Here is a 26545-nt window from a genome sequence, read left to right on the forward strand (position 1 = left end):
AAAAAAAAACAAAAAACAAAACAAACAAAAAACAAACCACCACATGGTTTCTGCTTGGCAGAGGTATAAGAGGTATACACAGAAGGAACCTGCAGGTAATTCCTGAATACGCCCTGGATGCGCATTAGGAAACCAAATTGAAGTTTTTAATAACCAAAAAAAAAAAAGAGAGAGAGAGAGAGAGAAGAAGTTTGTTTGTTTTATAAATGCACTTATTGGAGAAATTCCCCTTGACTCAAAAAATGCTCTCTATGGGTAACAGACACTCTAATCCTCAGCCACCTACAACGTTTTTCCTGCCTCCACTCTTTCTCTGGCTGAACAAACCAGGAAAATCATAGGCTGTACTACCCAAAGCTCATACAGTTCTAAACTTCATCAAGCTTTGGGATAAAATCACAGAAGGAAACTGTTATAAGCAAGGTGTTTGTAGATTTAAAAAAAAAAAAAAAAACCACCAGTTAGACAGATGCCATTTATCAATGCTCTGCTCTGCTCTGGGAGAAAACCTAAAAGGACACTGGAACTGTACTGTGGTGAGGAGCTGATGTAGAGGCAGATTGTCTCAGAAGATGCACCCCACTGTCAAGTTCAATGTTTTGCAGCTTTCTGAAATGGGAGTCCATTTGTTTGCAATTGGGGGAAAGAGCCAGTAAGCTGACAGCTTGGGGCCAGGATGGCCTTCTCATAGATCCTTTGTTACCTGCCAGACATTTACATGGATTTGAAGGCACATCCCAGGCACACCTACAAGTGTTTGTGTGAAAATGGGCACTGTCATACATTTTTATCTCTAAATGGATGGAGGCTGATGACGCAGCCAACCCATGGTGGAGGGAAGTAAAACCACATGTGGGTCGTCTTGACCCCACCCTGATTTAGAAGAGTAGATGCTGCTTTCCACCTCACCCTTGTTCACTCGCCATCTCCAGCAAGGTAGTTCTGCAGAACGAGATTGGCGAAAACTAGACTACTTGTTACCATACGTAGTCACGCTGCAGCTGCTTCTCAGACAGGAGAAGGCGGCTCCGTAGATGGTACTCCTGATGTAAAGGAAGGTAGCACGCCGAAGTCTGGTATTCATGGTGATAATGTCTGGGTACAGCCGTCTGCATTCTGAATTTTATAACGCTGTCTGCACTATAAAATCCCTTTCCTTATTTCTCATAGTAAATAAACTATAAATAAAGGTCATCCAAACATTTGTTCCATAATTGCTAGTCTGCCACCTAAGTTAAAACATTTGAGAACACACACTCCCAAGCCCTACTCTATGACTGGAGTAGTGTCTGCAAAAGATGTACTCCCTAAATACTAAGTGCACTCATTTGCTCACAAAACACATGCACTACTTGAAAAAGCTATTGTAGATACAGACTCTCTCTCCAGAGTCTATGTCCCATGCCTTCAGGTCCTGTGCCCATCGCCTGAGGTCTTATGCCTCATGCCAGATAATATTGATGGAGCATCACTAGGCAACCTAGATTACAAAGATGGAAATCCATATTTGTTGTATGTCACAATGTTGCCAACCAGTTTCTGGAACTGGAGTTCCTTCATTTTGGGTGATTGAGAGATTATGGCCATGTAAAGAATTTAATGGCCATTTAATTCTCACTATATCCCATCACTTCAATAGTAAAAGGTGACAGGGTTTGGCTGTTTAGAATTTCTGTTTCTCTTAAGAAATTAGAAATCTGCAAGAAGTTTGGCCAGGAATCTTGTTTATAATTTTTGACCAATGAGTTCCCCTCATAGCCTCGGGTTAGAGACAGCGTGAAACTTGGTCCAATTCTCAAATTTTATTTGTAAGGAAAGAGAGGCATTAAGTGACTTTCCCAGGTAGACACTGGCTGTTCTGTGAGACTGAAAGTCTGAAAACAACTCTCAACTTTGAACTAGGAGCTTATCGTAAGTAGCTTTAGAAGCTGCTGTGGTGAGTCAGAATGCAGTCCGAGAACCACATCCTCAGCTCAAGCCCTGCTTCTGTCGCTCTTTCCACATACCCCTGAAGAATGCTGTAGCCTCTCGATGTCCTCACTTCCTTATCCGCAAAGTAAGGATAAAGCACCCACCTTAGGGTAGGTACAAAGGCTTATCAATTAATGTGTGTGAAGCTTTTCAGGTGAGCCTCTGGCATTCCGGGGGCAGGCTGTATATAAGAGGCCCTAGTCACTGAGAACACACTAAGAAGTTGACTAAAGTGACGGGTAGCCTGAGGGCCCAAATAGCCACAAATAGACATAATATATTCTTCACTAGAAGAAAGGATTTTCTTACTTTCTGCCATTACTCATTCTCTGTGGCTCAGTCTACAACAGTGGCCGTTGAGCTACATGGAGACCAGCTGCCTCCAGTACAGATTTTCACTTTCTAGAGCATCTGTAGTCCATATCAGTGATAGCTCATTATTGTTTGGAATGGGGATTAGAGGATAATGAGTAAAATGAGAAATGAAAAAGAGGAAATTTAAAACTGACCACATTCTCAGAGACTGGGGATTGCTTTCCTAACAATGTGTTATAAATAAAATTCACTTGACCTCCATCTTGCTTGGAGTAAAGCATGCTCCATGGTTTTACCCCAAGTCATATGAATTCCTCTGATATTCATAATTCAGCTCTCAGAGTGCCCAATTCTCCCTGTTTCCTTAGCTGGGAAAGTATGTAATATTCCCTGTGACCTGGGGAATATTGGGCTACATGAAGCCAAACACTTAAAAAGCAAAATTAAATAGAGTAGTTATTTTAAATGTTATAATTCTAAGAATAAGCAAAAACAAAGCTATTGCCCTGTCTTGTGCATGAAAAGGAAAATGTTATAGCAACAATGATCACAAGAATAACAATGGCAGCTGCCTTCAGCTGCTTTGCTTCTATTCTCTGAACAAGCCAGAGGTTGACAAGAGAAGAACACAGGTTAAAACTCTAGACCAAATATAGGGCTAGCTCTTGCAACCTTACTTACTAATGGTGTGATTTTTTTAAAGATATTTCAATTGCCCCAATGTGAAATAGCACATAGCTACACCAGAGGCCATGAAGAACAAATGAGCTAACACATGTGACAGTCTTTCAGCAGTACTTAGTAGATACTGGATGATACTTAGTAGATACATGGTAATTATTGCCATCCCGATTCTACAATCCTATTCTACGCCTGGCTGTAATTTTCCCTAGATACATCTTGTTATCTCTGTCTCAGTGTTGGATAGACAAGGGCTCAGAAGCAGCCAGATATTGATGTAGGGGGCAATTAATTCAACAGGGGCTGAGACACACACAATACATACACAGAAGTTAGACAGAGAGACATATACACATGCAGACATTGACATACATGGACAAGACATAGACACACAGATGTTAGACACAAATACTTATATACTTAGAGACATACACATAAAGACAGACACACATTGAAATATATATATATAAATAGACATATGCACATATTGATGTTATCCTTGGACACACATCTATACACACACACACACCTCTGGAGGACAGGATGTTACTATTCTTATGGACATTCTGTTCGTTCACAGAGGCACCTGCTCTTTCTAGACATGTAGTTTGCTTACTTGGGGATGAAGAAAATGGCTTTCACAAATATTTTTATGTTTGCTACACTCAAAAAGTACCTAAATTTTTTCCAGTTAGGTTCAAAGACCTCTTTATGTAGAATGTCTTTTACTTGCAGACATTTTCTTATCTCAGACAGTTTATGGGACTGTATCTGTCTAAAGTCTGAGCAAATAGAAACCTCAGATTAGGATTCATATTGGCTTATTAAATTTCTCATTTGTTTTTGATTTTACATGATGCTATTTATTGCTAGGACCATTAGCACGGAATACTATTTTTAAACACACTTGGATCTGCTAGAACTATCAAAGTAGCCAATATCATTTACCAAGGAGGAGGCTCGGGAGCATGATGTCAGTGCATTGCACTGGCTCAAATACTGGATCACAATATGCCAGTGCTGGACTCTGCTTCCATTCGGGGTTTATAATGTTGGACATGATGCTCTGTTTGAATGTCAGCTTGTTTACTGCAGAATCAGGATGACAATAATTACCAGGCTAGCATCCAGTATCTACTAGGTACTGCTGAAAGACTGTCACATGTGTTAGCTCATTTGTTCTTCATGGCCTCTGGTATAGCTATGTGCTATTTCACATTGGGGCAATTGAAGTATCTTTTTTTAAAAAATCACACCATTAGTAAGTAAGGTTGCAAGAGCTAGCCCTGTATTTGGTCTAGAGTTTAACCTGTGTTCTTCTCTTGTCAACCTCTGGCTTGTTCAGAGAATGCATATGTCTACTTATATGTATGTTTCTATATGTGTCTGTCTTTATGTGTATGTCTCTAAGTATATAATATATTTGTGTCTACAATCTGTGTGTCTATGTCTTGTCCATGTATGTCAATGTCCGCATGTGTATATGTCTCTCCGTCTAACTTCTGTGTATGTATTGTGTGTGTCTTAGCCCCAGTTGAATTAATTGCCCCCTACATCAATATCTGGCTGCTTTTATCCAACACTGAGACAGAGATAATGAGATGTATCTAGGGAAAAGTACAGCCAGGCATAAAATAGGTTTATGGGCTGATAAGTCGGGGTGAAAGAGTTGCGTGAAGCACCATGCCATCCTGTCCTCATGGTCCTATTGGAACTATATTGAGGCTCACATCATTTGAAACAGCCAGGGGAAAAAGACCCTGGTCATTTCATCTCTCAGTTGATTAGGTATACCCTATCCAAGAGTGTCCCAGTGGCCATGAGTTTGTGATACAATGATCTCAAGTCATCCTTGTCATGAGATACTTGGTAGCCCAAAGGGCCTCTGTTTTCCAGTCCCTCTTATACACTCACAGGCTCATCACTGAAGACAATGATAAGAGCCAGAATTTCTCAGGGATACAAGAAACTTTCTATTGAATACTTTCCCCAGCCCTCAGATGAGAGGTAAACTTCTCAGTTCTCTAAATGCCCCCTTCTTTCTTATACCTCATTCTGCCTGCACTTCTCTTTGCTTATACCTTTGGCTGGCTACCACTTACATGTCAAGATTTGCCACAGCACTCACTGACCCCAGATAGCCCTTCCAGGGCTTGTCACTCTTGATGCCTAAGCCTATATTCTGTGCTCTCACACTTACTGGTTTCATAATCTAGACTGGAAACTTCAGGAATAGGGTTTCTATTGGTTCTATTGACTACTCTGCCCCTTTACAAGGAGGCTAGCTTACAAAGGGTATTCAATAGATACTACTTAAATGAATAAGTAAGTGAATAGCACCTGTCACATATATCCCAATGTCTTTATAATAGTCTCCCAAATCCACTAAATATCTGTGTTCTAATCACTCAACCTAACACTTGACATATGTAACACTTTAAACAATGACCTACACAGTTGCAAACACACTGCACATATGACTGGCTGAGCTGGCTGAGATTATTAAAGTCCCACAAGGCTGGAGCATATACTGTGATGAAAAAGGAGGCATAGTCTTATTAAAGATGACAAAACCAAATCTCAGAACCCTGATGCAAAATGCTGACACAAGCATTCCACTTAGAAAACTTACAAATGTAAGTGTTCAGGTACCATAGGCAAGTTTAACACTGCTCATGAGAACTAACTCTAGAGACCCTATTGTTTTGCTGGGCCAACCATAACTAGGTGATGATCTCTAGTAGCAATCCATTCTCCAGCCAGAAGTCCGAGGTGGAGATATGAAGGATGTGCTCCTAGAAGCTGTAAGAAGGGCAGCTGGTTACCTCTTCCTGAAACTTGAGGATTTGCCACAGTCTCCTCCTCCTTTGTGTGGCCATATTCTTTTCTGTTCAAGTATGTCTTCATACTCAACCTAATCCTTAATCCTTTAAGACCATTCATTTTAAATTAAAGTCTGTCCTATTGACCTCATTTAAAATTATCCCTGCAAAACCAGATCACACTCTGGCGGATCATGATAGGGGTTGGGGTTTTCAATACACATGGGGGTTGCGCACAATTCAACCCGTGAGAGGAATATAGTACTTAGGTTTATAGAGTACCCATGAGAAATACCACCTCTAAATCACTGTGTGTCTAGAGATGTCTGTCCTGACTCAATGGAACGAAATCATTTCCTTCCCTCTAAACCCTGCATCCCAAATCTCCAGAGCTTTGTGCTCTACTTGGAATGATCAGTAGGGAAGAAATAAACAAACTAGATCATAAGGTGGTCTGGCACTTAGCTCAGAACAGCAATGTAAATGAACACAGGGAGGGAAGAGCTTGAATCAGACATGCAGGTAGGAACAGGAAGACTCCTTTAGTCAGGGAATGTTGGACATAAATGTTGAAAGGTGAAAAGGCAAAGGTGTGTGTTGGGGAGTGACTGAGCCCAGCAGAAGTTCACTTACTTGAAGGAGATCATTCTAGAAAAAGAAGAGGCCTTCCTGTAGGAGTTCAGTGCACAAATACTAGTCAAGTTAAGATGAAATTAGGAAAAGGAAAAACAGAAATCAAAACAAAAGTGTTTGTGTAAAGCAACAAATAACTCCGTGTTGATGATCCCACAAATCTATTCTGTGTCTTTGACCACAGGAAAGCAGCTCTGGAAAGCTGGAATAAGACATTTCTACCTAGAATTCTAGACAAGCCAACCAAAATATCAAACTCCAGAGAATCAAAGGAATTTTATGTCTTCACCACTAGGCTCTCAGGAAACTCAGATCTGAGTGACAGCAGCTGGCAGGAATTCTCACTTTTATTTCTAATTGTCATTTAATAATTGCATGTGATTACTTGTGAGGCTTAGCATAAGAGTCTATTCACAAGCACAGTGCACCCGATCAGGCAGACCATACCAAGCAACTGAGGTCATACATCACTTCAGTTATTTTCCTCATGATGAGAACATGCAGAAATCCTCTTTACTAGGTATTCTGAGAGTCAGTCAATTGCTATGGACTATGGGTATTCTGCTGTGCTGCACGACAATGAAACTTGGTCCTACTATGCACTGTATGTTCTGCCCACTAGCCATCCTCCTCTCTATGTCTTTCTCTTCCCCACATCCTCCTCACCTCTGGTAACAGTTCACTACACTCTCTTTTCATGAGATCAGTTTATTTGGCTTCTGCATTGTTCATGAGAACATGCAGTACTTACCTTCCTGTGCTTAAAGTATTTCACCTAATCTAGTATCCTATAGGCTCAAGCACTGGCTAATGGATGGCAAGATTTCATTTCTCTTGTGGGTAAATAAAAATAATTCTATCTTGTTTTTAATATACAAAAACCTACAAAACAGTGTGATAGACAATGGCAACCCAGAGCTTAGATGTTCTAATTAAATCGGACTGTATGGAGGTGAACAGGCATGTGGGTGTTTGGGACAGTAGCTGTTGTCACAGAAGAGTTTGGAGATGAGAGAAGACACTGATACTTTGTGCAGTTGTCACTAGTCTTGGTGCTATTCTGCCTTAAACCCACTCCATGAAAGAGGTACATTATGAGTTAATAACATGCCCCTAATGAGACAGTAAATAGATGTGCTATAAGCAGGACTTAATCTCAAGAGCTATTCAGAACCTTAAAAAATGTCAATCACAGGGACTGGAGAAATGCTTCAGTGGTTAAAAGCACTCATGCTTTTGTAGAGGACATAGATTCCATCCCAGCACCTACATGACAGGGTCACAATTGCCTGTAACTTTACTCCCAGGGAATTGAACCTCTCTGCTTGACCTCCATAGGCTTGCATATGAACATGGTTTACATACATATGTGTGGGGAGCCGCAGCTGCCACCCTATATACATATATTTTGAACACCTGGTCTCTGGCCAGAGCAGAGAGCATTGATAATCAAGCCCTTAGTTGGAGAAGCTGAGTGCCTCCAGTTTGTGATGCAAGCTAGTATGATTTTCCCACAGCCTATTATACTTTGCCACATAGCTGATGCTGATTGGGACTAGGGAAAGTATGTAACCCACAAGGGCTGGGGGCTGGAGAGAGAGAGAGACTGGAGAGAGTAAGTAAGTATGTGGAGATAGGAGTAAGTATGTAGAATTAGGGCTGGTGATGGGTTAGAGGTAAGATGTAGATTTAGAAGAGTATGTAGAGATAGTAAGTATGTAGCATTAGGGCTGGTGATAGGATAGAAGAGTAAGTATGGGATATAGAAGAGTAAGTATGATAGATAGGAGTAAGTATATAAGGATAGAAGTAAGATGTAGGAATAGAACTAAGAATAGGAATAGGAGTAAGTGGAAATAGTAATAAGATGTAAGAAGCAAGATGTAACTAATAAAATGTAAGTAGAAATAAGTAAGATGTAACAAGCAAGATTACAAGGATCCTAATTAAACTGCATGGGGAAGAGCTCGGTGTTTGCCTCCTTACTTCTAACTGGACGGGTAAGGTGGCTTACACATATGTTCACACACATAAACATGAAATTAAGATAATTTCTTAAGAATATCAAACAAAGCTTAGCAAGTATCATTAGCACTGCTGATAACTTTGGTTTGTTTATTTTCTTTAGAGAAATGGTTAAGATGGTGAGGCAGTTGGCATAGTAAAAGCACTCATGTTGGCCACACAGTTCTCATATATAAGTCAGTGCTTTGCCACCTCAGGTGTTTGGTAATCTTGGCTACAACTATTTTTATGGAGCCAAAACCTCATGCCAAGCAGGCAGGCTTCCAAGAGAAGCATGGCTCTATCTCCTGTTTCCTGAGCTATAGCAATTACAGTTTTACAGCGAGCCCTGATTTTCCTGATGCTGTTTATCATATATGCTTTTGGTTAAGTTTTGGCCTTCCAGCATGGTTTTACACTCTAATGTCTGCCACCTCCTTTGATCTTTTATATTTCTTCTAGTCCCCCTTAAGGAGCTCTCTAAAGTGCCCTGGTCGTGGATGATGGGTAGCCCATCTTTCTGCTGTTACCATGTGAAGTGGCTTCTCCTCTCTTCTTTGTCTCTCTTTCTATAACCCTCAATGATGCACTCCTCTGGTCCTTCAAGACAGAGCAGAATGGGAGGGGTAGCCTGAGTCTGGTTCTCAACTCTAAGAAAACTGTTCATTTCTCTAAATGTCAGTTTGCTAATCTGCAAAATGAAGAGGTCAGACTAAGGAGCGTTCTCAGTTGGTAAAGATCTTGCTATTAGAGCATGAGGATCTATCTACCGTCCTCCTGTCCCATTGAAAATGAGGTTGGCATGGCGCTACATACTTCTAATCCCAGTGCAGAGAGGACAGAGAGAGAGATCCCTGAGGTTTACTGTCCAGCTACCCTAACTTGGCAACTCTACTTGGCAAGTTCCAGGCCACTAAAAGACACCCCCACTCCAAAAGACTAAATGGTTCCTGAGATTGTCCTCTACTCCCTACCCCCCCCACACATGGATGCTAACACCTGCTTGCTTACTTCTGATCTGATGAGTGTGTACCACATCTGCACTTTCATCGTCTTAGTCATCACTGTGTTCCTGCTACCTTGAAATTCTGCTCAGCATTCTGGGTAACCTCCCTTTCCCACTGAGGTTCTGTCACAGTGCTAGGCAGGGAATGCTAAGGAAGTTAAGTCAGACATGGCACCAATGTCCTTTCCCTCAGAGTCCCTCACCTCTCACATGTCCAAGGACAGCCTTATAAATTGTTGATTTACACAGTCCTCAGCACTATCCTCACACATTGGCACACAGCAAGAACATTTTCTGCTATCTGTGTTTATCTGTCCCAGGCCCCAGCCTTAGGTCCTTACCCAGAAGTTCTCACTTAAACCTTATAACAACCCTGTGAAACCATGATTTCTGTTATTCCTATCTTAATTGTGGAAAATTGCTAAATAACTTTCCCAAGATTTTCTAATGAGTAGCAGAACACAAGTCATCTGTGAATAGTCTGATGCCAGAGCCCAAGGCCAAAGAGACACGGGCCTCCCTGAGCATCAGGCACTATTCTAGTTCCCAAAGATGCTGGGGTGCATAAGGGTCCTGATGGCCCTGGTGCTCAGTCTTGGAAAAGAGTCCAAGAAACAAATAACAATGGTGTAATAGATGTGAAACCAAAGAAGGAGGTGAACCCCACTATGGAAAGAGACAATGGCACTCTGAGGAAGAAGGACCATCCCTGCCCATCAAAAGGACAGAGATCAGAAAGAACAGACCAGAGGGAGGGGTCAGGAGCTGACTTATGAGGCTGGATGTCACTGCAGTTTGTCACTGGATGCTGGCATAAAGCCGAGCCTTTATCAACTGGAGCCTAACCCAGAAAGGCAGTTCAAATCACTTTGCAAAAGCACCTCAGAGGCTAGCCAAGGACTTGAAGCTTGAAATATGGGGAACAGGGAGCCAAACTGATGGTTTTTATAACTCCCATTTTTAACAAAGCTTCAGGTTTTTAAAAGGCTTGTTGTGTTTATTAATAGTAAGTAACAACTATTTCATGGGAAATGTCTTACTCCACTTGTGCTGATAAAACAGAATAGCTCACTGGGTTATTTATAAAGAAGGGAAATTCCTCACCCTTCTGGATGGTGGAAAGTCCAACATCAAGACACTGGCATGTTGGGAGGGCTGCTGTTTAAAGTGAGCTCCTGAACACATGGCGAGTGCTGTGTTCTCATATGGAAGGCGGCTTTGAGAGCAAAGAAAGGAATGAGCTTCCAGTGCCATGCCCTTTCATGTTGGCATTTGTCCATTGGTGAAGAGAGATATCTTGTGACATAAATGCCCCCCAAATGACCCCACCTCTCAATATGGCTACCCTGAGGATTAAGTTCCATTATTATCCCTTAACATCCACTATTATCAAGTTGTCCCAGTCATGGCCAATGGGACCTGTCCTAGCTGGTTTCTGTGTCCTTCTGACATAAACCCCATCATTCTGAAGTACTTCCCAGTTGCCTGGTAGAACAAAGTGTTCCAAGCTCACTCTTTCTTTTCCTAGCCCTCCCTGCTCTGGAGTGAGCTAAGTCTATAGGAAGTGATTGTTTTGTTAGAGAATAGAACTAGAGTCTCTACTAAGGAGATCCCGAGGTCTAGGCACCCAGATTGGTTGATGCCACTGGGATGTCATCACTTCTAGGACTGTCACTGAAAAGAGCTAGAAAGCAATATGTCTATTTATGTGTGTTTGCACATGCCCATTGTATCTGTTTATTAATAGCAATGAGTTGGGGACTAAAGAGGTGAATGCGTTGATAAAGTGCCTGCCACAGCAAGCATGAGAACCCCAAGTCAAGTCATCAGCACCCACATAAAAGCCAGCATGTAGTTGTGACCTAAGCACTGGACAGGTGGATTCAGGAATCTCCATGAGTTATATACACATGCATATACATAAGTCCATACACATGTGTATGCATACTCACAGACACACACACACACACACACACACACACACACACACACACACACACACTGCCATAAGTTCACATTGCTTTTGAACCCGACCCAGTTCTCCAAGGACTGTTCTGGTTTTACTCCTTCACATATTTTTAATTGCCCTCACAGACAATAAGAAGCCTGGCTCATATTACTTTTCAGATATCTGTGTTTATTCGTTCAGTCTTCTCTGAATGTTTGACTTCCAGCTACACTGGCCTAGTGATGAACTGGGTGACTTGCCAATGAGCCATTCCTCACCAATGGTAAAGTGCAGCCCTTACAAAAGGGAAGAAGAGAGTAGAGAGAAAGAGCCACTCAGGATGTTCAGCTCCAGGCTGTGAAGTCCCCCGACCCTCTACCAAAGCTAGTCCCTGGCCAACTAGCTGCTAGCCCCACTGACAGCTCAGTTCTGACTCCAGGAGGGCTTTGTAATTAGCATATTAATTGTGTCAAATAATGATTCTCATTATGCTATTTTTATGTATACATAATGCACTTTGATCACAGTTCCTACCACCTGGACCCTTTCTTGATCACTTCTCCCTTCTTCCTTGACTTTTTTCTCTTTCTGTTCTGCATTCCTGTTTTGTTTTTCAGATGTTTTCATTAGCATGTGTTTGTGGTACATTTGCTCACTTGTTTCATTATGACGTTTTCAAACATGTATGTCCTGCACTTTGACCATATCATATTCCCACATACATTCTCCTCTCTTGTCCCTTTGTCTACTAGTTCCCTTTCTCTACCCAAATAATCACAATTCTACTTTTATGTCTTATTCCTTTTTAAGTCATTATCATTCACATAGAGAAAACATAGCTCTCTTTCTGAATCTGGTATATTTTGATAACACAATGATCTATAGCTCCATCCATTTCTCTGAAAATGACATCACGTTTTCTTCTTTAGAGTTGAATAATTCTCCATTTTCTTTACCTATCTATCTGGGGATGGTACCTAGACTGATTTTACAAGTTGGCTATTATTAATAGCACTGTAATAAATGTAAGTGTGTAAGAGTCTAGTGCACACTGATTCTGGTCCCTTCAGATCTGCATACACAGGGATGATGAAGCTGGGTCAGGTTTGTTTGTTTGTTTGTTTGTTTGTTTTGAAGAGACTCCATAGCTATACTAATTTACATTGCCATCCCCGAGTGTACTGACTATACCACCACCCTAAATCCTATCTTCTCACCAGGGTTTGTTTTTATTTGTTTTCTTGAGCATGGCCATTCTGACTTGAGTGAGATGGAATCTCAGTATAGTTTTGTTTTGTTTTGTTGTGTTGTGTTGTGTTGTGTTTTGGTTTGCTGCATCCAGCCATGGACATTACAGGGACCCAGGAAGATGGAACATTTTGATTTTTCCCACCACTGTTTATATATAGTTTATCAGCTACTAGAGATCTCCTTGCCTACAGAGCTCGAGCAAACAAGATTTCTGTCCCTTTGTCAGAGTTCTTCCTCTAGCACTTCCCTGCCCTTGTGGCCTTGCTTTGTACCAGAAGATATTCCTCCTAGACTACACCTACCTCAGAGATTGCCCAAAAAGGGAATTTCAGACCATCTAAACCAAACCAATAGTTTTGATTTTCACTTCCTAAATGGCTAAAGATGTTGAATATTTTTGTGTATTTTTTGCCATTTTTACTTCTTTGTCTATTGATTGGCCCATGTATTGCTTTGATTAATAGTTCTTTGGGGGTTTAATATCTTTTAGTTCTTTATGTATTTTGAATATTAATTTCTTGACAGATGGTAAACATGTTTCTCCCTTTCTGTAGGTGTCTCTTTCCAATGGAAATTTTGAATTAGAAGACATACTTGACCTGATTTTCATTGAAACTGACATTGTGGAAGTTGGGGGCAATAGATAGATTAGGTACTAGGAGATGTGAAGATAAATTTGAAGTGACTAATAATCATTCAAGAAACTAAGGAGAAGGGTCCCAGACATCTCCTGACTATCCTATGTTAATCTTTCTAGATTAAGACACCATGCTCCATAGGGCCCATTTACTCTCTGCCTCCTGTTCACAGATGTATTCTAAGGGAAACAAAGACTTTTGAGGAATTTTGGGGTTTTTTTTCTTAATTTCATAATATAAATAATGGGCAGAAATGTAATGCTGGATGTTTACACATAATTTTGAAGAATACTTCTAGCAAATACCTAGAGTTTACTGTAATTTTTTTATTCAAACTAGAGCCACATCTTAAATTATTAGATAAAGTTTCAAGCCTACTTTTCCATAAAGATTAAGATAGGAGCGGTTTCTTTTAATGTACTAGGTCAAAACTGGGAGGTTCTGTATTCCTTTATTCCCTGAGTTGCTGGGAGGCAAAGGTCAGTACCTTCTCAGAAAGAATAGGGAAAGAGATTTGGCAACTCTCAGAAGGAGCCCTATGCAAAGGAATGCAAAAAGTATTCTTTGTTTGATAGCTAGTACAAGCAAAGCTGCGCGTGACAGTCAGCCACCATGGGCTTCAGTGGCCCACTTAGCCCCGAAAGCCATTTCAAAAGCCAAGTGAGTCTCTCCAGGAGACTTCACTCTAGCTTTGTCCACTCCGCTGCCAATGGACACTTCCCTGGAATGCCAACTTCAAGTGTGTGTAAGACCTGGGTGGTGTCAGTGTGTGTTTATTGTATTACTAAGAAATAGAGCTGTCACTCTGCCATTTGTCATTTTCTTAAACTCTGAGCACAAGGGATCCTGGCCCCAGATACTCAAAGCCGCTTTGTTCTATTGTGTTCTTTATCCTGCCTTTGGAGACAGTGAGGTTTAATAATGAGGTACACAGGAGCCAGGCTGCCTGAGTTTGAATCCTGACTCTCTTGTTTAGTAGCTGGGTAACTTTGGACAGATTGCTTAGTGCCTTGGAGCCTTACTTAGCTCACTCTGTGAAATGGAGAAACTCCAAGCACCTTCTCCATAGATTTGTATCTATAAGCATGTATGTCCGCTCAGCCCTGAGTCCTGCTGGAATCTCAGTGAAAGAAGCCTGGGTGAAGCAGAGCTAGAATTACAAGTCTACTGTGCTACCCTCTGATAGAAAGCAGCTCCATTTTTCATGGCCTGAGTCCAAGTCATGGTGCCTTGGATGTGAAATAGGTGACATTGACATATGTATGTGGAACCCTTCACTCAACTTCTCCAAGCCCGGATTCCTGCTCTAATAGAGACAATAACCATGCCTGTCTCATAGGGCTGTAAAGATGATCAAAGGAGTGGTGCACTTAAAACATCTGCACAGGCTGAGACTTATGATAGGGCGGTTCAGTCACTAGTGCCTGTTGTTATTGCTGATTACGTGAGATATCAGCAAGACTGCTGTCATGTTACTTTATGGCTAAAAGTGTTCTCCCATCCAAAGTCTAGAGCTGAACAGATCTCAGCAGCGTGACAGGACTAGCCAGGAAGCTGGACTTTGCTCCAGTGCTACCCACGGAGATCTAGAAGCCAAGTATACTATGTAAGTGGAGTTCCAGTGGCAAGGCACCCCAAGGACACTTGTTGGCAGAGGGAAGGAAGAGAACTCCAGCGACTGGGATGAATGTCAGTCCTCTGCCCTCTGCCTATCCTTCATCAGAAGTCAAGTATTCTGGAGCCGGGCAGGTGTGGAGATTCCGCTACAGTATTTCCATCCCCATAGCCTTTCCTGTGAGCAGATTTTGACAAAGGGGATAGTAATGTACAGGGCAGGGGGCTCAAAGGGCAGAAGTGTAGCAAAAAAAAAAAAAACCCTCTGGGGAAAATGGATTCTTTCTGACATATTGGCCAAGGGTCCAACCATGAGCTAAACACCTAAAGCCCAGACGCTGAAGGAAAGCAAAGCTACCAGCCTTCCCACCCTCCTTACACGAGGCCAAGGTTCTCCAGCCAAATCTCTGGTGCAGAGGCATTTCAGAATTCAGAATTTTTTGGGTTAGAATGGCTTAAATATACATTGCATAGAACTTCCGGTATTTTGCAGGAGGAAGAGAGCCTTATCACACATCCCACTCTAGTAAGCCAAACACTACAATAAAATATATAAATATTTACATTAAGTGGGATTCAGTCTATCAAAGAGATAGCAATTTAGGCCCCATTTTGTCAGCAAGAGGCACTCCACTGAAGAAATGTACGTGACATCAGCTTTGCAGCAGACAGTGGAAGCAGGCTGCTGAAAGGGCGAGTGAGTGTTCTGGAGGTGCACGCTGCCCCTTGGCCACTCATGCCTCCTGGGCACTGGCTTTGTTCTAGGCACCATGCTAAGTGCTGAGGTTACAGGAGTTTGGTTTCCTAGAGCTATGGGGACAAAGTATGACAAAATAAGAAGCTTAAAGTGGCAGAAATGCATTGCTTCCGTTTGGAAGTCAAACTCGCGTGTAAGCGAAGGTGCCGGGGCTTCCTGACGTGTCTAACTCCTGGAGTTGGCTAGCTGTTTCTGGCACTGTTTTCTTGCAGCGTTTTCATTCCCTTCTCTACCTCTCCCATCAACCAGAATCCTCTCCACGTGTCCCTCTTCATCGGCATTCTCTCTCCCTTGGTGATGCTGATACAGGTCAGATTAGACCAGATGAAAAGTAGATAAAGGCAGGTTTATTAGGAGGCAGCGCTCACTGTTCACATAGATAGAGGTCAATAAAGCAAGAGGGTTTTATAGAGCTTAGGCAAGGAGTGATGACGTGTCAGCTAGGAGCTGGGATTGTGCCCATACATGGTCAAAACCTGAGCCCCATGGTCCAGCACTCTTGAGTGGGTTGCTGGAAACTCGGAGACAGAGGAGTAATGGCATTATCATGGTTTTTTTCCAAGCGAGTAGGTGACTTTTCTCGATGCGGTTGGAGCTTGGGAAACCAGGGAAGGCGGGGTTTCCCAGCTTGTACAGGGGCTGAGGCAGCATTCCAGCCTAGCCCCTCTCTAAGAGCCCAGTGAGGGATGAGTACCCCACTCTAGTGCAATGGTTTTGTTGTGAGACACTATTACTGCCAAAACAGGGAACTGATGACAGAAGCACATAGACCATTAAAGTTAGTGAGTCAATGAGTTTTATTTGGGTTACTTATAGAAATATGAGTGACGGGTTTCTTACAGGAGCAGAAATGACTCAGATAGCTGCATCACCAAAGCCCACCCCAGCATGGATGAAGTCACACAAAAGCTAGAAACCTGGAGCCCACTGCATAGCCTCCAGACAGCTCAACACGATGGAGAGTGGCCTTTCCATGTGGCTTGTTGGTCTGAGCTTATTCCACGTACCTCAGCCACTCTTTTTCTTCCAGGCAGTTCAGCTGGTCTCTGTTTCTTCTTGCCACCTGGGTTTGTTTAACAGTCTACTTTGTATCTTACCTTTCTTGAAGGTAACTCTTGGCAGTTCTTTCTGCTTATGTATGCTTGGGGAGGGAGGGGCATAGTAAATCTAGTCAGCTTCAGGGACTTTCTGAAGCTTTTTTGAGTTGTTTATTTCCTGTCCTAAGGAGCTTCCCCCACAGGAGATTGAGCTGAGCTGTTCACTATCCAGCTGTACAGCTACCTATCTGTAGACGTCCTGTCGTAAAAGATCCTGCTTCCCACTTCCTCCCCATCCTCCACCTTGGTGCATTTTATAGCCCATGTCTTAAAGAAATTTCCCTCCAGGAAAGACTGACACCTGGAATGAAACTGCTATACTCCCAATTTAACTGTGAAATGCTCCCAACAAGCTCGGGAGGTCCCCAGTGAGGGGTGTTATTTAGGAAGGTGGTAGAATTTTTCAAACATAAGGCCACTAGAGGTGTGCCTTGAAGATTATAGTCCAGCCTCACTTCTGGCCTCAGCTCTCTGCCTCTGCTATGCAGAAAGACATCCCCAGCTGCAAGTTCACAGCATTGTGAACTTCAACACGTCTTCCACACCAAAAGCTAAAATGAACTCTATCCTATGAAACAGTGAGCCAAAATAAACCTCCCCTCCCTTAATCTGTTCCTCTCCGGTATTTAGTGATTGTAGATGAGAGAAGTCACTAGTGCATCTCGGATGAGCCATCTGAAGTAATTATATCTACAAGGAGTTTTTCCATGCAACATTATACTCTGTGATACTTTGGGTTATAACTCCAATATATCTTTTAGAGGGATGCAACCCCACATAGAACAACTGGCAAGGCAAGTTAGACATGGCCACATGCTCTACTCAAGACAACAGTTGAATTGAGGTGGTGATATTATTGTTAGTATGTTGAATCTCCAAAGAAGAAAGTATTAAGGGACCATGTGGGTGGAGAATTTTACTCAGTGGAAAAAGGGACATTGTAAATGAAGATGGACAGATGAGCAAATTCACCCAAGAAGAGGGTAAGGAGAAGCTCATATGTCCAGAGCACAGCTCTGTCCTCCTCAGCACTGAGCTTATGCCAGGCTAGACCCAGCACCTCAAGGGAGGTCTAGCAATGTTCCCACACTGTCATCCATGACTAATCTTGTACCCAGTTGGCTTCCACTGGAGGAGCCAACTGGAAATGACCAAAGGCATAAGGCTCAGAGGTTATCAGCAGCCTGCCGGATCTGCAGCCCACGGTTGCAGCCCCTGTGTAGAGAAGCAGAGAAGAGTGTCTGCTTCCTCCCTTTTTTGGCCAAAGTTGATTAAAATATTTCTAACCCAGAATGAGCCAAGTGCTTACTACACAGATAGCTTCCACTGACCTCCTTCCTGGAGAATGTATAATATACTTTATTAGGGTAGGCAGAATTTCCCTGACAGTATTCAACTGGCCTCATAGCTGCCAAAATAACCTCTGCTTCAAGGACCTAGTTGCTGAGTTTCTGCCAGGAGTGAAGCAAAAACAGGGGATGAGGGTACAAAGACAGGCCCTGAAAAGCTTTAACCTTGGGGCACCATTGACTACAGAGGCAACTGCTTTATAAGATTATAGAGTGTGGGTTTTGCTTTACGCCCATACACGCATTTCACTTGAAGATGAGGAGGGAAAAACAGCCTTCCTGAACATATACAGAAAAACATGCACAATCCCAAGCATGCAGCTTTACCCAGTGGATCTCTTCAGAGAGTGGAGCAAGGTCCAGCACTGAGATAGCTACACCATCCAGAAGACCCACACACTCTTCTGCTTTCTACCCACCAACGATAACTACCTTCCTGACCTGTTAACAAAACCGTATGAAGCTTTGTGCTTGTGGCCTCAGTCACTCACTTTCATGTTTGTGAGACACAACAAAGTTGTGGCTGGTTGCCAGAATCCATTGTCGATGTTTTACGACTTTATCATATGTTTTTATTTACTCACCTGCTGAAGTGTTTCCCAGTTTGGGCTATTATGTATGGTGCTTCTACGAATGTTCTTCTTTGTGTCCTCTGAATGAATAGGTTATATTGGGGAGGGATGGATACTTATATATAATTATCTTTTGCGGCTTAACAAATGCACCCCCAACCGAGAAGCTTCCAAGACTAAATATTTGGTCTCCAATTGCCTACTTGAGTAAGGAATTTGGAAGCATCCTGGAAAGGTGGCTATGGCTCAGATCCTGCCTGAGGCTGAAGTCTTCTGAAGCTGCCCTAGGTCTGGGTCCTATGCTTAGAAGGTGCTTGTTACAGAACAAGGTCGAGTGGGTACATCATGCTGGTTACATCAGAATGCTGTGGTCCTGCAGCTTCAGGATCTTTCCTCATGACATGGTGGCTTTCTTCCTCAGCATGAGAAAGCCATCAGCCAGAGAAGTGAAACTACATCCCTGATGATCTAACCCCTAAAGCCACATGGTATCACTTCCATCCTGTTCTTCTCATGGGAACAGAGCCTCGAATTCCAACCCTTACTTGAAAAGCCAGTTTGGAAGGAAAGGGTGGTAAAGATGCACATACACACTTACCTCAAGCCCACAAATCTTAAAGATTGGAGTTGATTGTGCTGGAGATTCATAAACAAACAGAATATAGACATTCACCCAAAAATCCATAAGAAATGTGTTCATCCAGCCTCTTCTAGTCATTTAAAATGTGGTGAATGACTAGAGGTAATTTTTGAGATATTTCCCAGAGACAAGATTACATTCAATAGGAAGTACAAAGGCTCAGGTGTCAGATATAGCCAAGTAGGTCCGAATCCTGGATTCACTACTTAATCATAAGTACTCAGGGACTCCAGCCACTTCAGTTCTCAAACTCCTTTAACTATAAAATGAGAGAAGTCAATGAAACCTACTTTTTCATAGGTAACTAAATAGGATAGGTTTACATGCCCTCTATAATGGTGGACTCCTTCCTTCTGCCAATTTATCAGGAATGTATTAACCATCTCCATGAACCACATAGGTAGACCTCTACTGGATTCCATGATTGGTTTAAACCACACTCCAACACAAGCTCTATCTGAGGTGATAGACTCTGTAATGTGAAAGGTGGAGAAGCTGTAATCCAGATGAGAGAAAGAATGAGCCATGTGTGGAGTAGACATGAATGCATACACAATTGAGATCAAGGGCATTTTCAAACAGGAAAAAGGCAAAATGTTTTTCAGGACCTGGTTTCAGTTTGCTAAAGATGGTAATAGAGAGCCAGGAGAGGTAAACAGAAATAACAAAGGAGTTGATTGTATTTACTGATCATCTTAGACAGGAAGAGGGGAAGTAAATGGTGGGAGGTTAGAGCAGCAAGAAAAACAGGAGTTTCTACTCAGTGTTACAGTCTGATGAAAATCATTAAGGCTGAAGAGCTTTGAAGCAATCTTCTGGGCTCACTAAAAAACCAAGGCAGGCCAAGCTACTGAAGGATGCCCCACTGTGCTTTCCAGGACTGGCAACCATTTATACAACCTTTGTGTCCCAAAGTGTGAACAGTAGACCTAAAACTGACCATTAGAGAGCTCTTCTGAGTCAGAGTCCAGGCAACTGACCTTTGTCCTTACAGTTTGAATCTTGGAGGACCGACTGACAAGGAAATGCAGTGGGGTTGGTTGTTTTTATAGGCCCTTAGCTCACCGTAAATGTGCGTCTCAAGGCATGGCCATGTGGAAATGGCCATTCATGCACTCAGCTCATCTGTGGATTTGACTTCAACGTCCAGATAATGAACCACTCACTCCTCGTACTTCCCTTCAAAAAGACTGATCTGTTTTGCAGCCTCTGCTTCTGTTACATTATCCAGCCCCAGGCAGTGATGATATTTATACAGAAGACAGAGACATTTTTGTGCTATGATGGAAGCTTAAAGGAAGTTGGAGCCAATGGCCTCTCACTTTGAAGCCAAAGAATAAGAAGCACCAATGTTGCCATCTCACACATAATGGGGGCTACAGAAATAAGTAGAGAAGCTGCTTCTAGTCTTTGCCGCCACTGTTGAAAATACGATCCCTATGCACATATCCTGTATGCACATATCTTACATCTAGCATGCCCTCCACACCTGTTTTGAAGAGGTTAGCATGTTCTATCAAAATAGACACAATTACGAAAATCACTTTACTAATGATTTTGTGAATAAGCATTGGCTATTCTATCAATTTCTTTGCTTTACTCTGAATTAACTCTAAGCGTGAAGAGGATAGTTGGGTTTGGAGCTTAAAACTATCAATCCCTAATGGGTCATCTTGTAGAACCTCCCTGATTCCCAGTGAAGGGGTTTGATTGCCTGGGAAGTGTTTGTACAGAAACTCAACTAGGCTCTTTCTTGTTTTCTTTCTTCTCAGGTGGGAAATTGGCAAGTGGAGTACATGTAGCCTCACCTGTGGGGTTGGCCTGCAGACCAGAGATGTTGTCTGCTCCCACCTACTCTCCAGAGAGATGAATGAGGTTGTTGTCCTGGCTGATGAGCTGTGCCATCACCCCAAGCCCAGCACAGTGCAAGCCTGCAACCGTTTCAATTGCCCCCCAGCCTGGTACCCTGCACAATGGCAGATGGTGAGTCCCAAAGTTACTTCCAACTGCAGTTTCGTTGGTAGCAATGACTTTAGACCTAAGGACACTTTCTCAGTATAGCTTAAATGGACACCCAATTTCTATCTCTCACTTCTTAGCTCTTCTCCAACCTTCCTCAGACATAGACCTGTAAACACCATATTCTTTCAATTGTGACACAGCCCAGTGTTTTCCAAAAGCATACACTGACACTGTCCATCTGTTGACCTGAACATATTCATTGTGAATTGTCACCAAGCAAGAAAATATTTTCAATTAAAGGCACTATGGTAGTTTTCCCATGAAGATAAAATTGTTATGAGTTTATGCCCTTCCTAGTCTCTGCTATTTGCAGTTCTAATAGTTGATTTTTCCTGTATTTTGAGAATTTCACACATGTATACAATTAAATATGATCACATCATATGTTCCCCCCATTTTTCCTCCCCAATTTCCTCATGGCCCCTCAATATGTCCCCCTCCCAATGCTATAAATAAATAGAGATATAGTAGGGACATCTTTACTTAGTTTATCCAAGTTAAAAATACTGAGCCAATTTTAGATTCGAAATTTTCCCCTAATCTCATGAACTCTAAAACTCTACCATAGTTTTAAAGCAAGAGATGACAAACTGCAACCCACCAGATAAATTCAACCACCTGCATTTTTTTATAAATAAAGTTTTATTGGAACACAAACCTACCTATCCATTTTACATATTGTTTGTCACTGATTTTGTTCTATAAGGACAGAATTGTGTGGCTGTGACAATGACAAAGCTATCAACCCTTTTACAAAGTTTCTGGATCCTGCACATATGCGCACACATGATGTGCACACACACACACACACACACACCAAACGAGTAATAAAAATACAACTACTCTATTATAATGTATTATTAAAGTTCTTATGTCTCAAAATACATGGCCTTTTGGCATGCCTCTAAAAAAACACAAAAGGTTTTAAATTGCTTGATTGGAGGAAATCTTATTTTGCAGTTTGTCCCTCACTAGAACATCAGAGATAGCTTCAAAATGACAACAGCTGTCACAAAAGTAACCCTGAAATTTAGAAGGGATGTGCATCCCTGTTTGAGCCCATTGAAAACTCAAGAAGTATCCCAGTTAGGACGATAAATTTTGTAGTCATCCAGCTGAGGAGAGAGGATTGCTGCCTACATAACCTTTCCTTATAACTAAGAGATGGTCTGCTGGTTCCAAGCAGCCAGAAATCCTCCATTATGTCTTCTTCCTTCTCCCTGGCTATCACAGAATGATAGTTTAGTAAGCATCAACCAGTACTGAGTGAATGAAATGCTACAGTATGGTCAACACTTGGTATCTGCAGCTTTCATGCCCACAGATTTAACCAACTTAGGCTATATGCTCTTTCATTAGGCGCATGGTGTTTACATCTACACTGAACATGCACAGACATTTTAACTTTTTCCTAATGAATATTTGATATTTGTGTTTTACTTGGTATTATAACAGAGACAATTTAAGCTACACAGGAGGGGTGTGTAGATTATAGAAATAGTAAGCCACTTTATATTCAGACAAGAGCATCCATAGATTCGGAGGTCTTAGCATCATAACTGAGGAGCATCCTGAAACAAGTCACTTCCAGATACTGAGGGATCATTATTTTAATAATAATAATAATAAAAACAACTAAGAAGAGGCATTGTGCATGAGTTTCCTTTAAAGTCTCATGTGTATTATGGCTGAGTCCATCATTTCCATGCTACTTGGCAATGGGTTGGTTTTTTGTTTTGTTTTGTTTTGTTTTTTTAAGTCAAGTGAATGCAATGTATTTTGAACAGCTGTGAGCCAGTGTTTTACTAAGAAATACACATCATTCTACACTGATTTGAAGTTAATTCTCACAACAACTTAGTTAAAAATGGTATATTATTCTCATTTTAGTTTTGAGGAAACTAAGAATCGTGAAAGTTGGAAGTTGAGGGGTGGCCTTCACCCACGTTCTGTCACTGAAGGTCCATGATTATCTGAGTAAGCACAGGGTGAGCACCCTTGGTTTCTGAAAATATAACAGTGGCCCAGATGTGACTTTGCTCAAGGTCTTGAATCCTACACAAGAGCCTGGGGCTCCGGGTTTCTGGTATACTTTCCTTGAGCTGCATTAAACTGAAGAAAACTATTGGCTTCAGGCTGACACATGCCAGGAGAAAAGTAAGGAATCTGTGCATATCAGCCTCCACTGACTACTAAGTCTCTTGACTATGGGTAGCTTGTATTTTGTCATTATGTGGAGAGTGCTTTCTGAATAGTGTTTATTCTATGACAAGATGAATGATTGTATACAGAGAGCCTCCCTACAGGCCATGAAATTCTGGCTCTGTATCTCACTGATATATTTGTGTGCAGTTATGGATCACAAAGTCAGCGTTGTAGCACCTTTCAGGGGAACACTGCCCTCCTCTCAATAGCCACACATGCTTCTGATTAATGATCTTGTCCCAGTGTGTTTTCTGATCCTTAGTGTATATCACACACACATGGCTCTGTGTCAGCAGCTACCTTTGCCAGCCTCATACGCACAGCATCCATTTTGACACAGCAGTTCCATCTGCCTTGACCTAAAAAGACATGAGTTCATTTTGAAAGCCTAGACATTTCCTTCCACAAGCAAGACCTTTAGGGATAAGGCAGGTTCAGACCTATTTCCCAATTCAGGAAGCTAATACTAAACACCTCCTTAGAGTTCATCCAGTTGGTTTCGATTTATATCCTTGTATACCAAACATAATAATTACCAAAAGTATTTTAAGGCAGTAAGAAATAAGGAATTTCCAGAGAGTGTCCATTAATAGTTTGATCGTCAGTCACCTTTAATATCTCATTAAACTTTGCAGAAATATTTTTCTCCTATTGCTTCCTAGAATCTTCTTTAGGTGAGCTCTTGGATACAATGAGCTCTTACCACTTCTTAAAAGAAATAAAGCTACTGTTTTTATTGTAGGTGGAGTGTAAATGAAAGTAAGTTTAGGTACCCATGAGCTAAAAGACTGTGGTCTTGAGACATCATGAGTTAGGCTGCCAGCCAGCTACTGACAACCCCTTGCCTGATTAGCCCAATGATTCCTCAGCAGCCTTGGCTGCAACAAGAGAACCTGGTATGAAGTCAGGATCCCTACAGGCCAGCTGTAATCTGCCCGGGGCTCCTTTCAGCACCCAGCCTGCAGCCTTGCTGTTTTGTTTTTGTTTTGTTTTGTTTTGTTTTTTTAATGAAAGAACAAGAGATGGGGTTTTCAAATCCTTCCTTTAAAGCTGAGAAACAACCTAGTGGGCAGCATGTTTGCATGGGGAAACTCTCCCCTCCTTTTCTGCTTGATATCAGGGTCACCACCAACCTTCTATGTATGTTTCTTTTCCTAGAAAAGTGAAGTAGTATAGGAATCGCCATCTGCTAGATGGAACACAAAACCCTATGTTTTTTGTAGAACATTTGTCTAAAGTTGGCTCAGATCCAGTATTTATACATTCTGCAGATCTGGAGGAGACCAGACATGGATTCTAGGTATCTCTTCTAAACTTTTGCTTTATTCAAAAGCAGAAATCTAATTCTAGATTTGGTTGTCAGAGATCCATCTATTAGTGTATACTTCCTACATTTTAATCTTTGGTCTCCAAAAAAATACCTTGTTTGATATTTATTTTTATCAAGTTAGCTTGAAAACTTTGCTAATTTAGTGGACGTGCATTGGTCCACTGTATCTTTTCTAACTTATTAAATTTTTTCTCATCTTCATCTTTAATATTGTCTGCAAACAGATATTATAACCTCCCAAGAGATGAGCTCACACTAGACAAATATAGCACGTGATAGAGGGGCCCTAGCATGTATTACCACATTAGCCTTGAAACACTTTGATCATGATCATATTCTACTAGGACGATGTTCAAGAACTCTCCGTAGCCAGACAAGCCTATGTGAATGATCCTGTCAGACCTGCCTTCCCTGCCCATCTGCCCGTGCCCCACCTCTAGTCACAGCTGCTCTCTGGTTGCCATCCCTCTCCTGCACTACTTCCTGCTACCTGTATGTTCCCTCCCTTCTGCCTGTCAGAACCTAGCAGGAAACTCCCCCTACTACCTGATGCATCTCCCACACTGAAGCTATGAGTATTCACTGAACAGCTGCATCCTTATCTGGTCAGGCACAGCCTATGACTCCTAGATTAGATGCTGAGGTCAATGAAGGCCATGACCGAGTTTCAGGAGGACCCATGGCTGAAGGAGAAGGAGCAATGATGAAACAGAGAGGATGGTGAGAAGAGGCGCATGCCAAGGCTTCTAGCTTCATTTACTGAATACTTGCACTGTTTTAGGAGCTGCTTCTCTTTAACCTTTTTTATTATTATCTGACAGTTTCATATATTTATATAATGGATCTTAGTTTTCACCCCACTCCCCTCTCTCATCTCCTCTCTCTGCCACTTAAACCTCTTTCCAACAAGCACCATAGCATTCTCCAGTGTCCCCGGCACAGCTCTAAGCACCCAATGTATGCTTGGTCAAGAAGCCCTCTCCCCACTGTGTGATGTCACTAACCTTTCCAGATGAGGCACTGGGAACACTGAGAGCTTGCCATGCACTCCAGCATCATATGGGATTACTCATTCTCCCACTGCACATGCTCCTTCTTAATCTTCTCAGCAACCTTAGACTCTGGGGGGTGAAATTGTCCCATCTTGAGCAGCTGGGGAATGAATGGCATCTGATATGCTTCAAACCCCATTTGCGAGTCTATTATTCAATGTACTTTTTCTGAACTATCTTTACTATTTACTCTGCAGGGCTAAATTGTGAGGAAATCTGAGAACACATCTTTGAATCTGTAGTTTACCTAAGACTCAGCATCTGTTGCCGTGTTTGGGACTTTCCTTACCCTACATCTTAGTTTTCTGTGGCTGCTATAACAAACTACCACAGTTGTGATGCCTTAAAACAACACAAATACACTACTTATCCCAAGCTGGAAATGGGCTTCCCTGTCCTAAAATCAATGAGTCAGTCAGCAGGCATGCTTTCTTTCTTGGAGGCTCTATGACAGGGTATATGCCTTTTTCTTTTCCATCTTCTATTTTCTCCTCTTTCCTTCTTCCCCCTTTCAGAGTGAATCTCTCCAGACACTGATTCTGTACTTATATCTCACCAGACTCTGACCCTCCTGTACTGCTCTTATGAGGACCATGGTGACGATATCAACATACCTGATTCTATAGAACTGTTACTAA

The 26545-nt window shown here is 41.9% G+C and overlaps 1 protein-coding gene across 6 annotated transcripts in view; it reads left to right on the forward strand.

The window, feature by feature from the left end:
- Adamtsl1 (ADAMTS like 1) overlaps positions 1-26545 on the forward strand; it is an 895122-nt gene that overhangs the window by 763192 nt on the left and 105385 nt on the right. For all 6 annotated transcript variants that reach the window (XM_031377794.1, XM_031377795.1, XM_031377796.1 and 3 more), the window contains one exon: positions 21071-21281. In XM_031377794.1, the coding sequence (XP_031233654.1) occupies positions 21071-21281 (211 nt within the window). The remainder of the gene's footprint in view (positions 1-21070; positions 21282-26545) is intronic.

The sequence above is a fragment of the Mastomys coucha genome, unplaced genomic scaffold, assembly GCF_008632895.1.
Source record: "Mastomys coucha isolate ucsf_1 unplaced genomic scaffold, UCSF_Mcou_1 pScaffold18, whole genome shotgun sequence".
Taxonomy (NCBI): domain Eukaryota; kingdom Metazoa; phylum Chordata; class Mammalia; order Rodentia; family Muridae; genus Mastomys; species Mastomys coucha.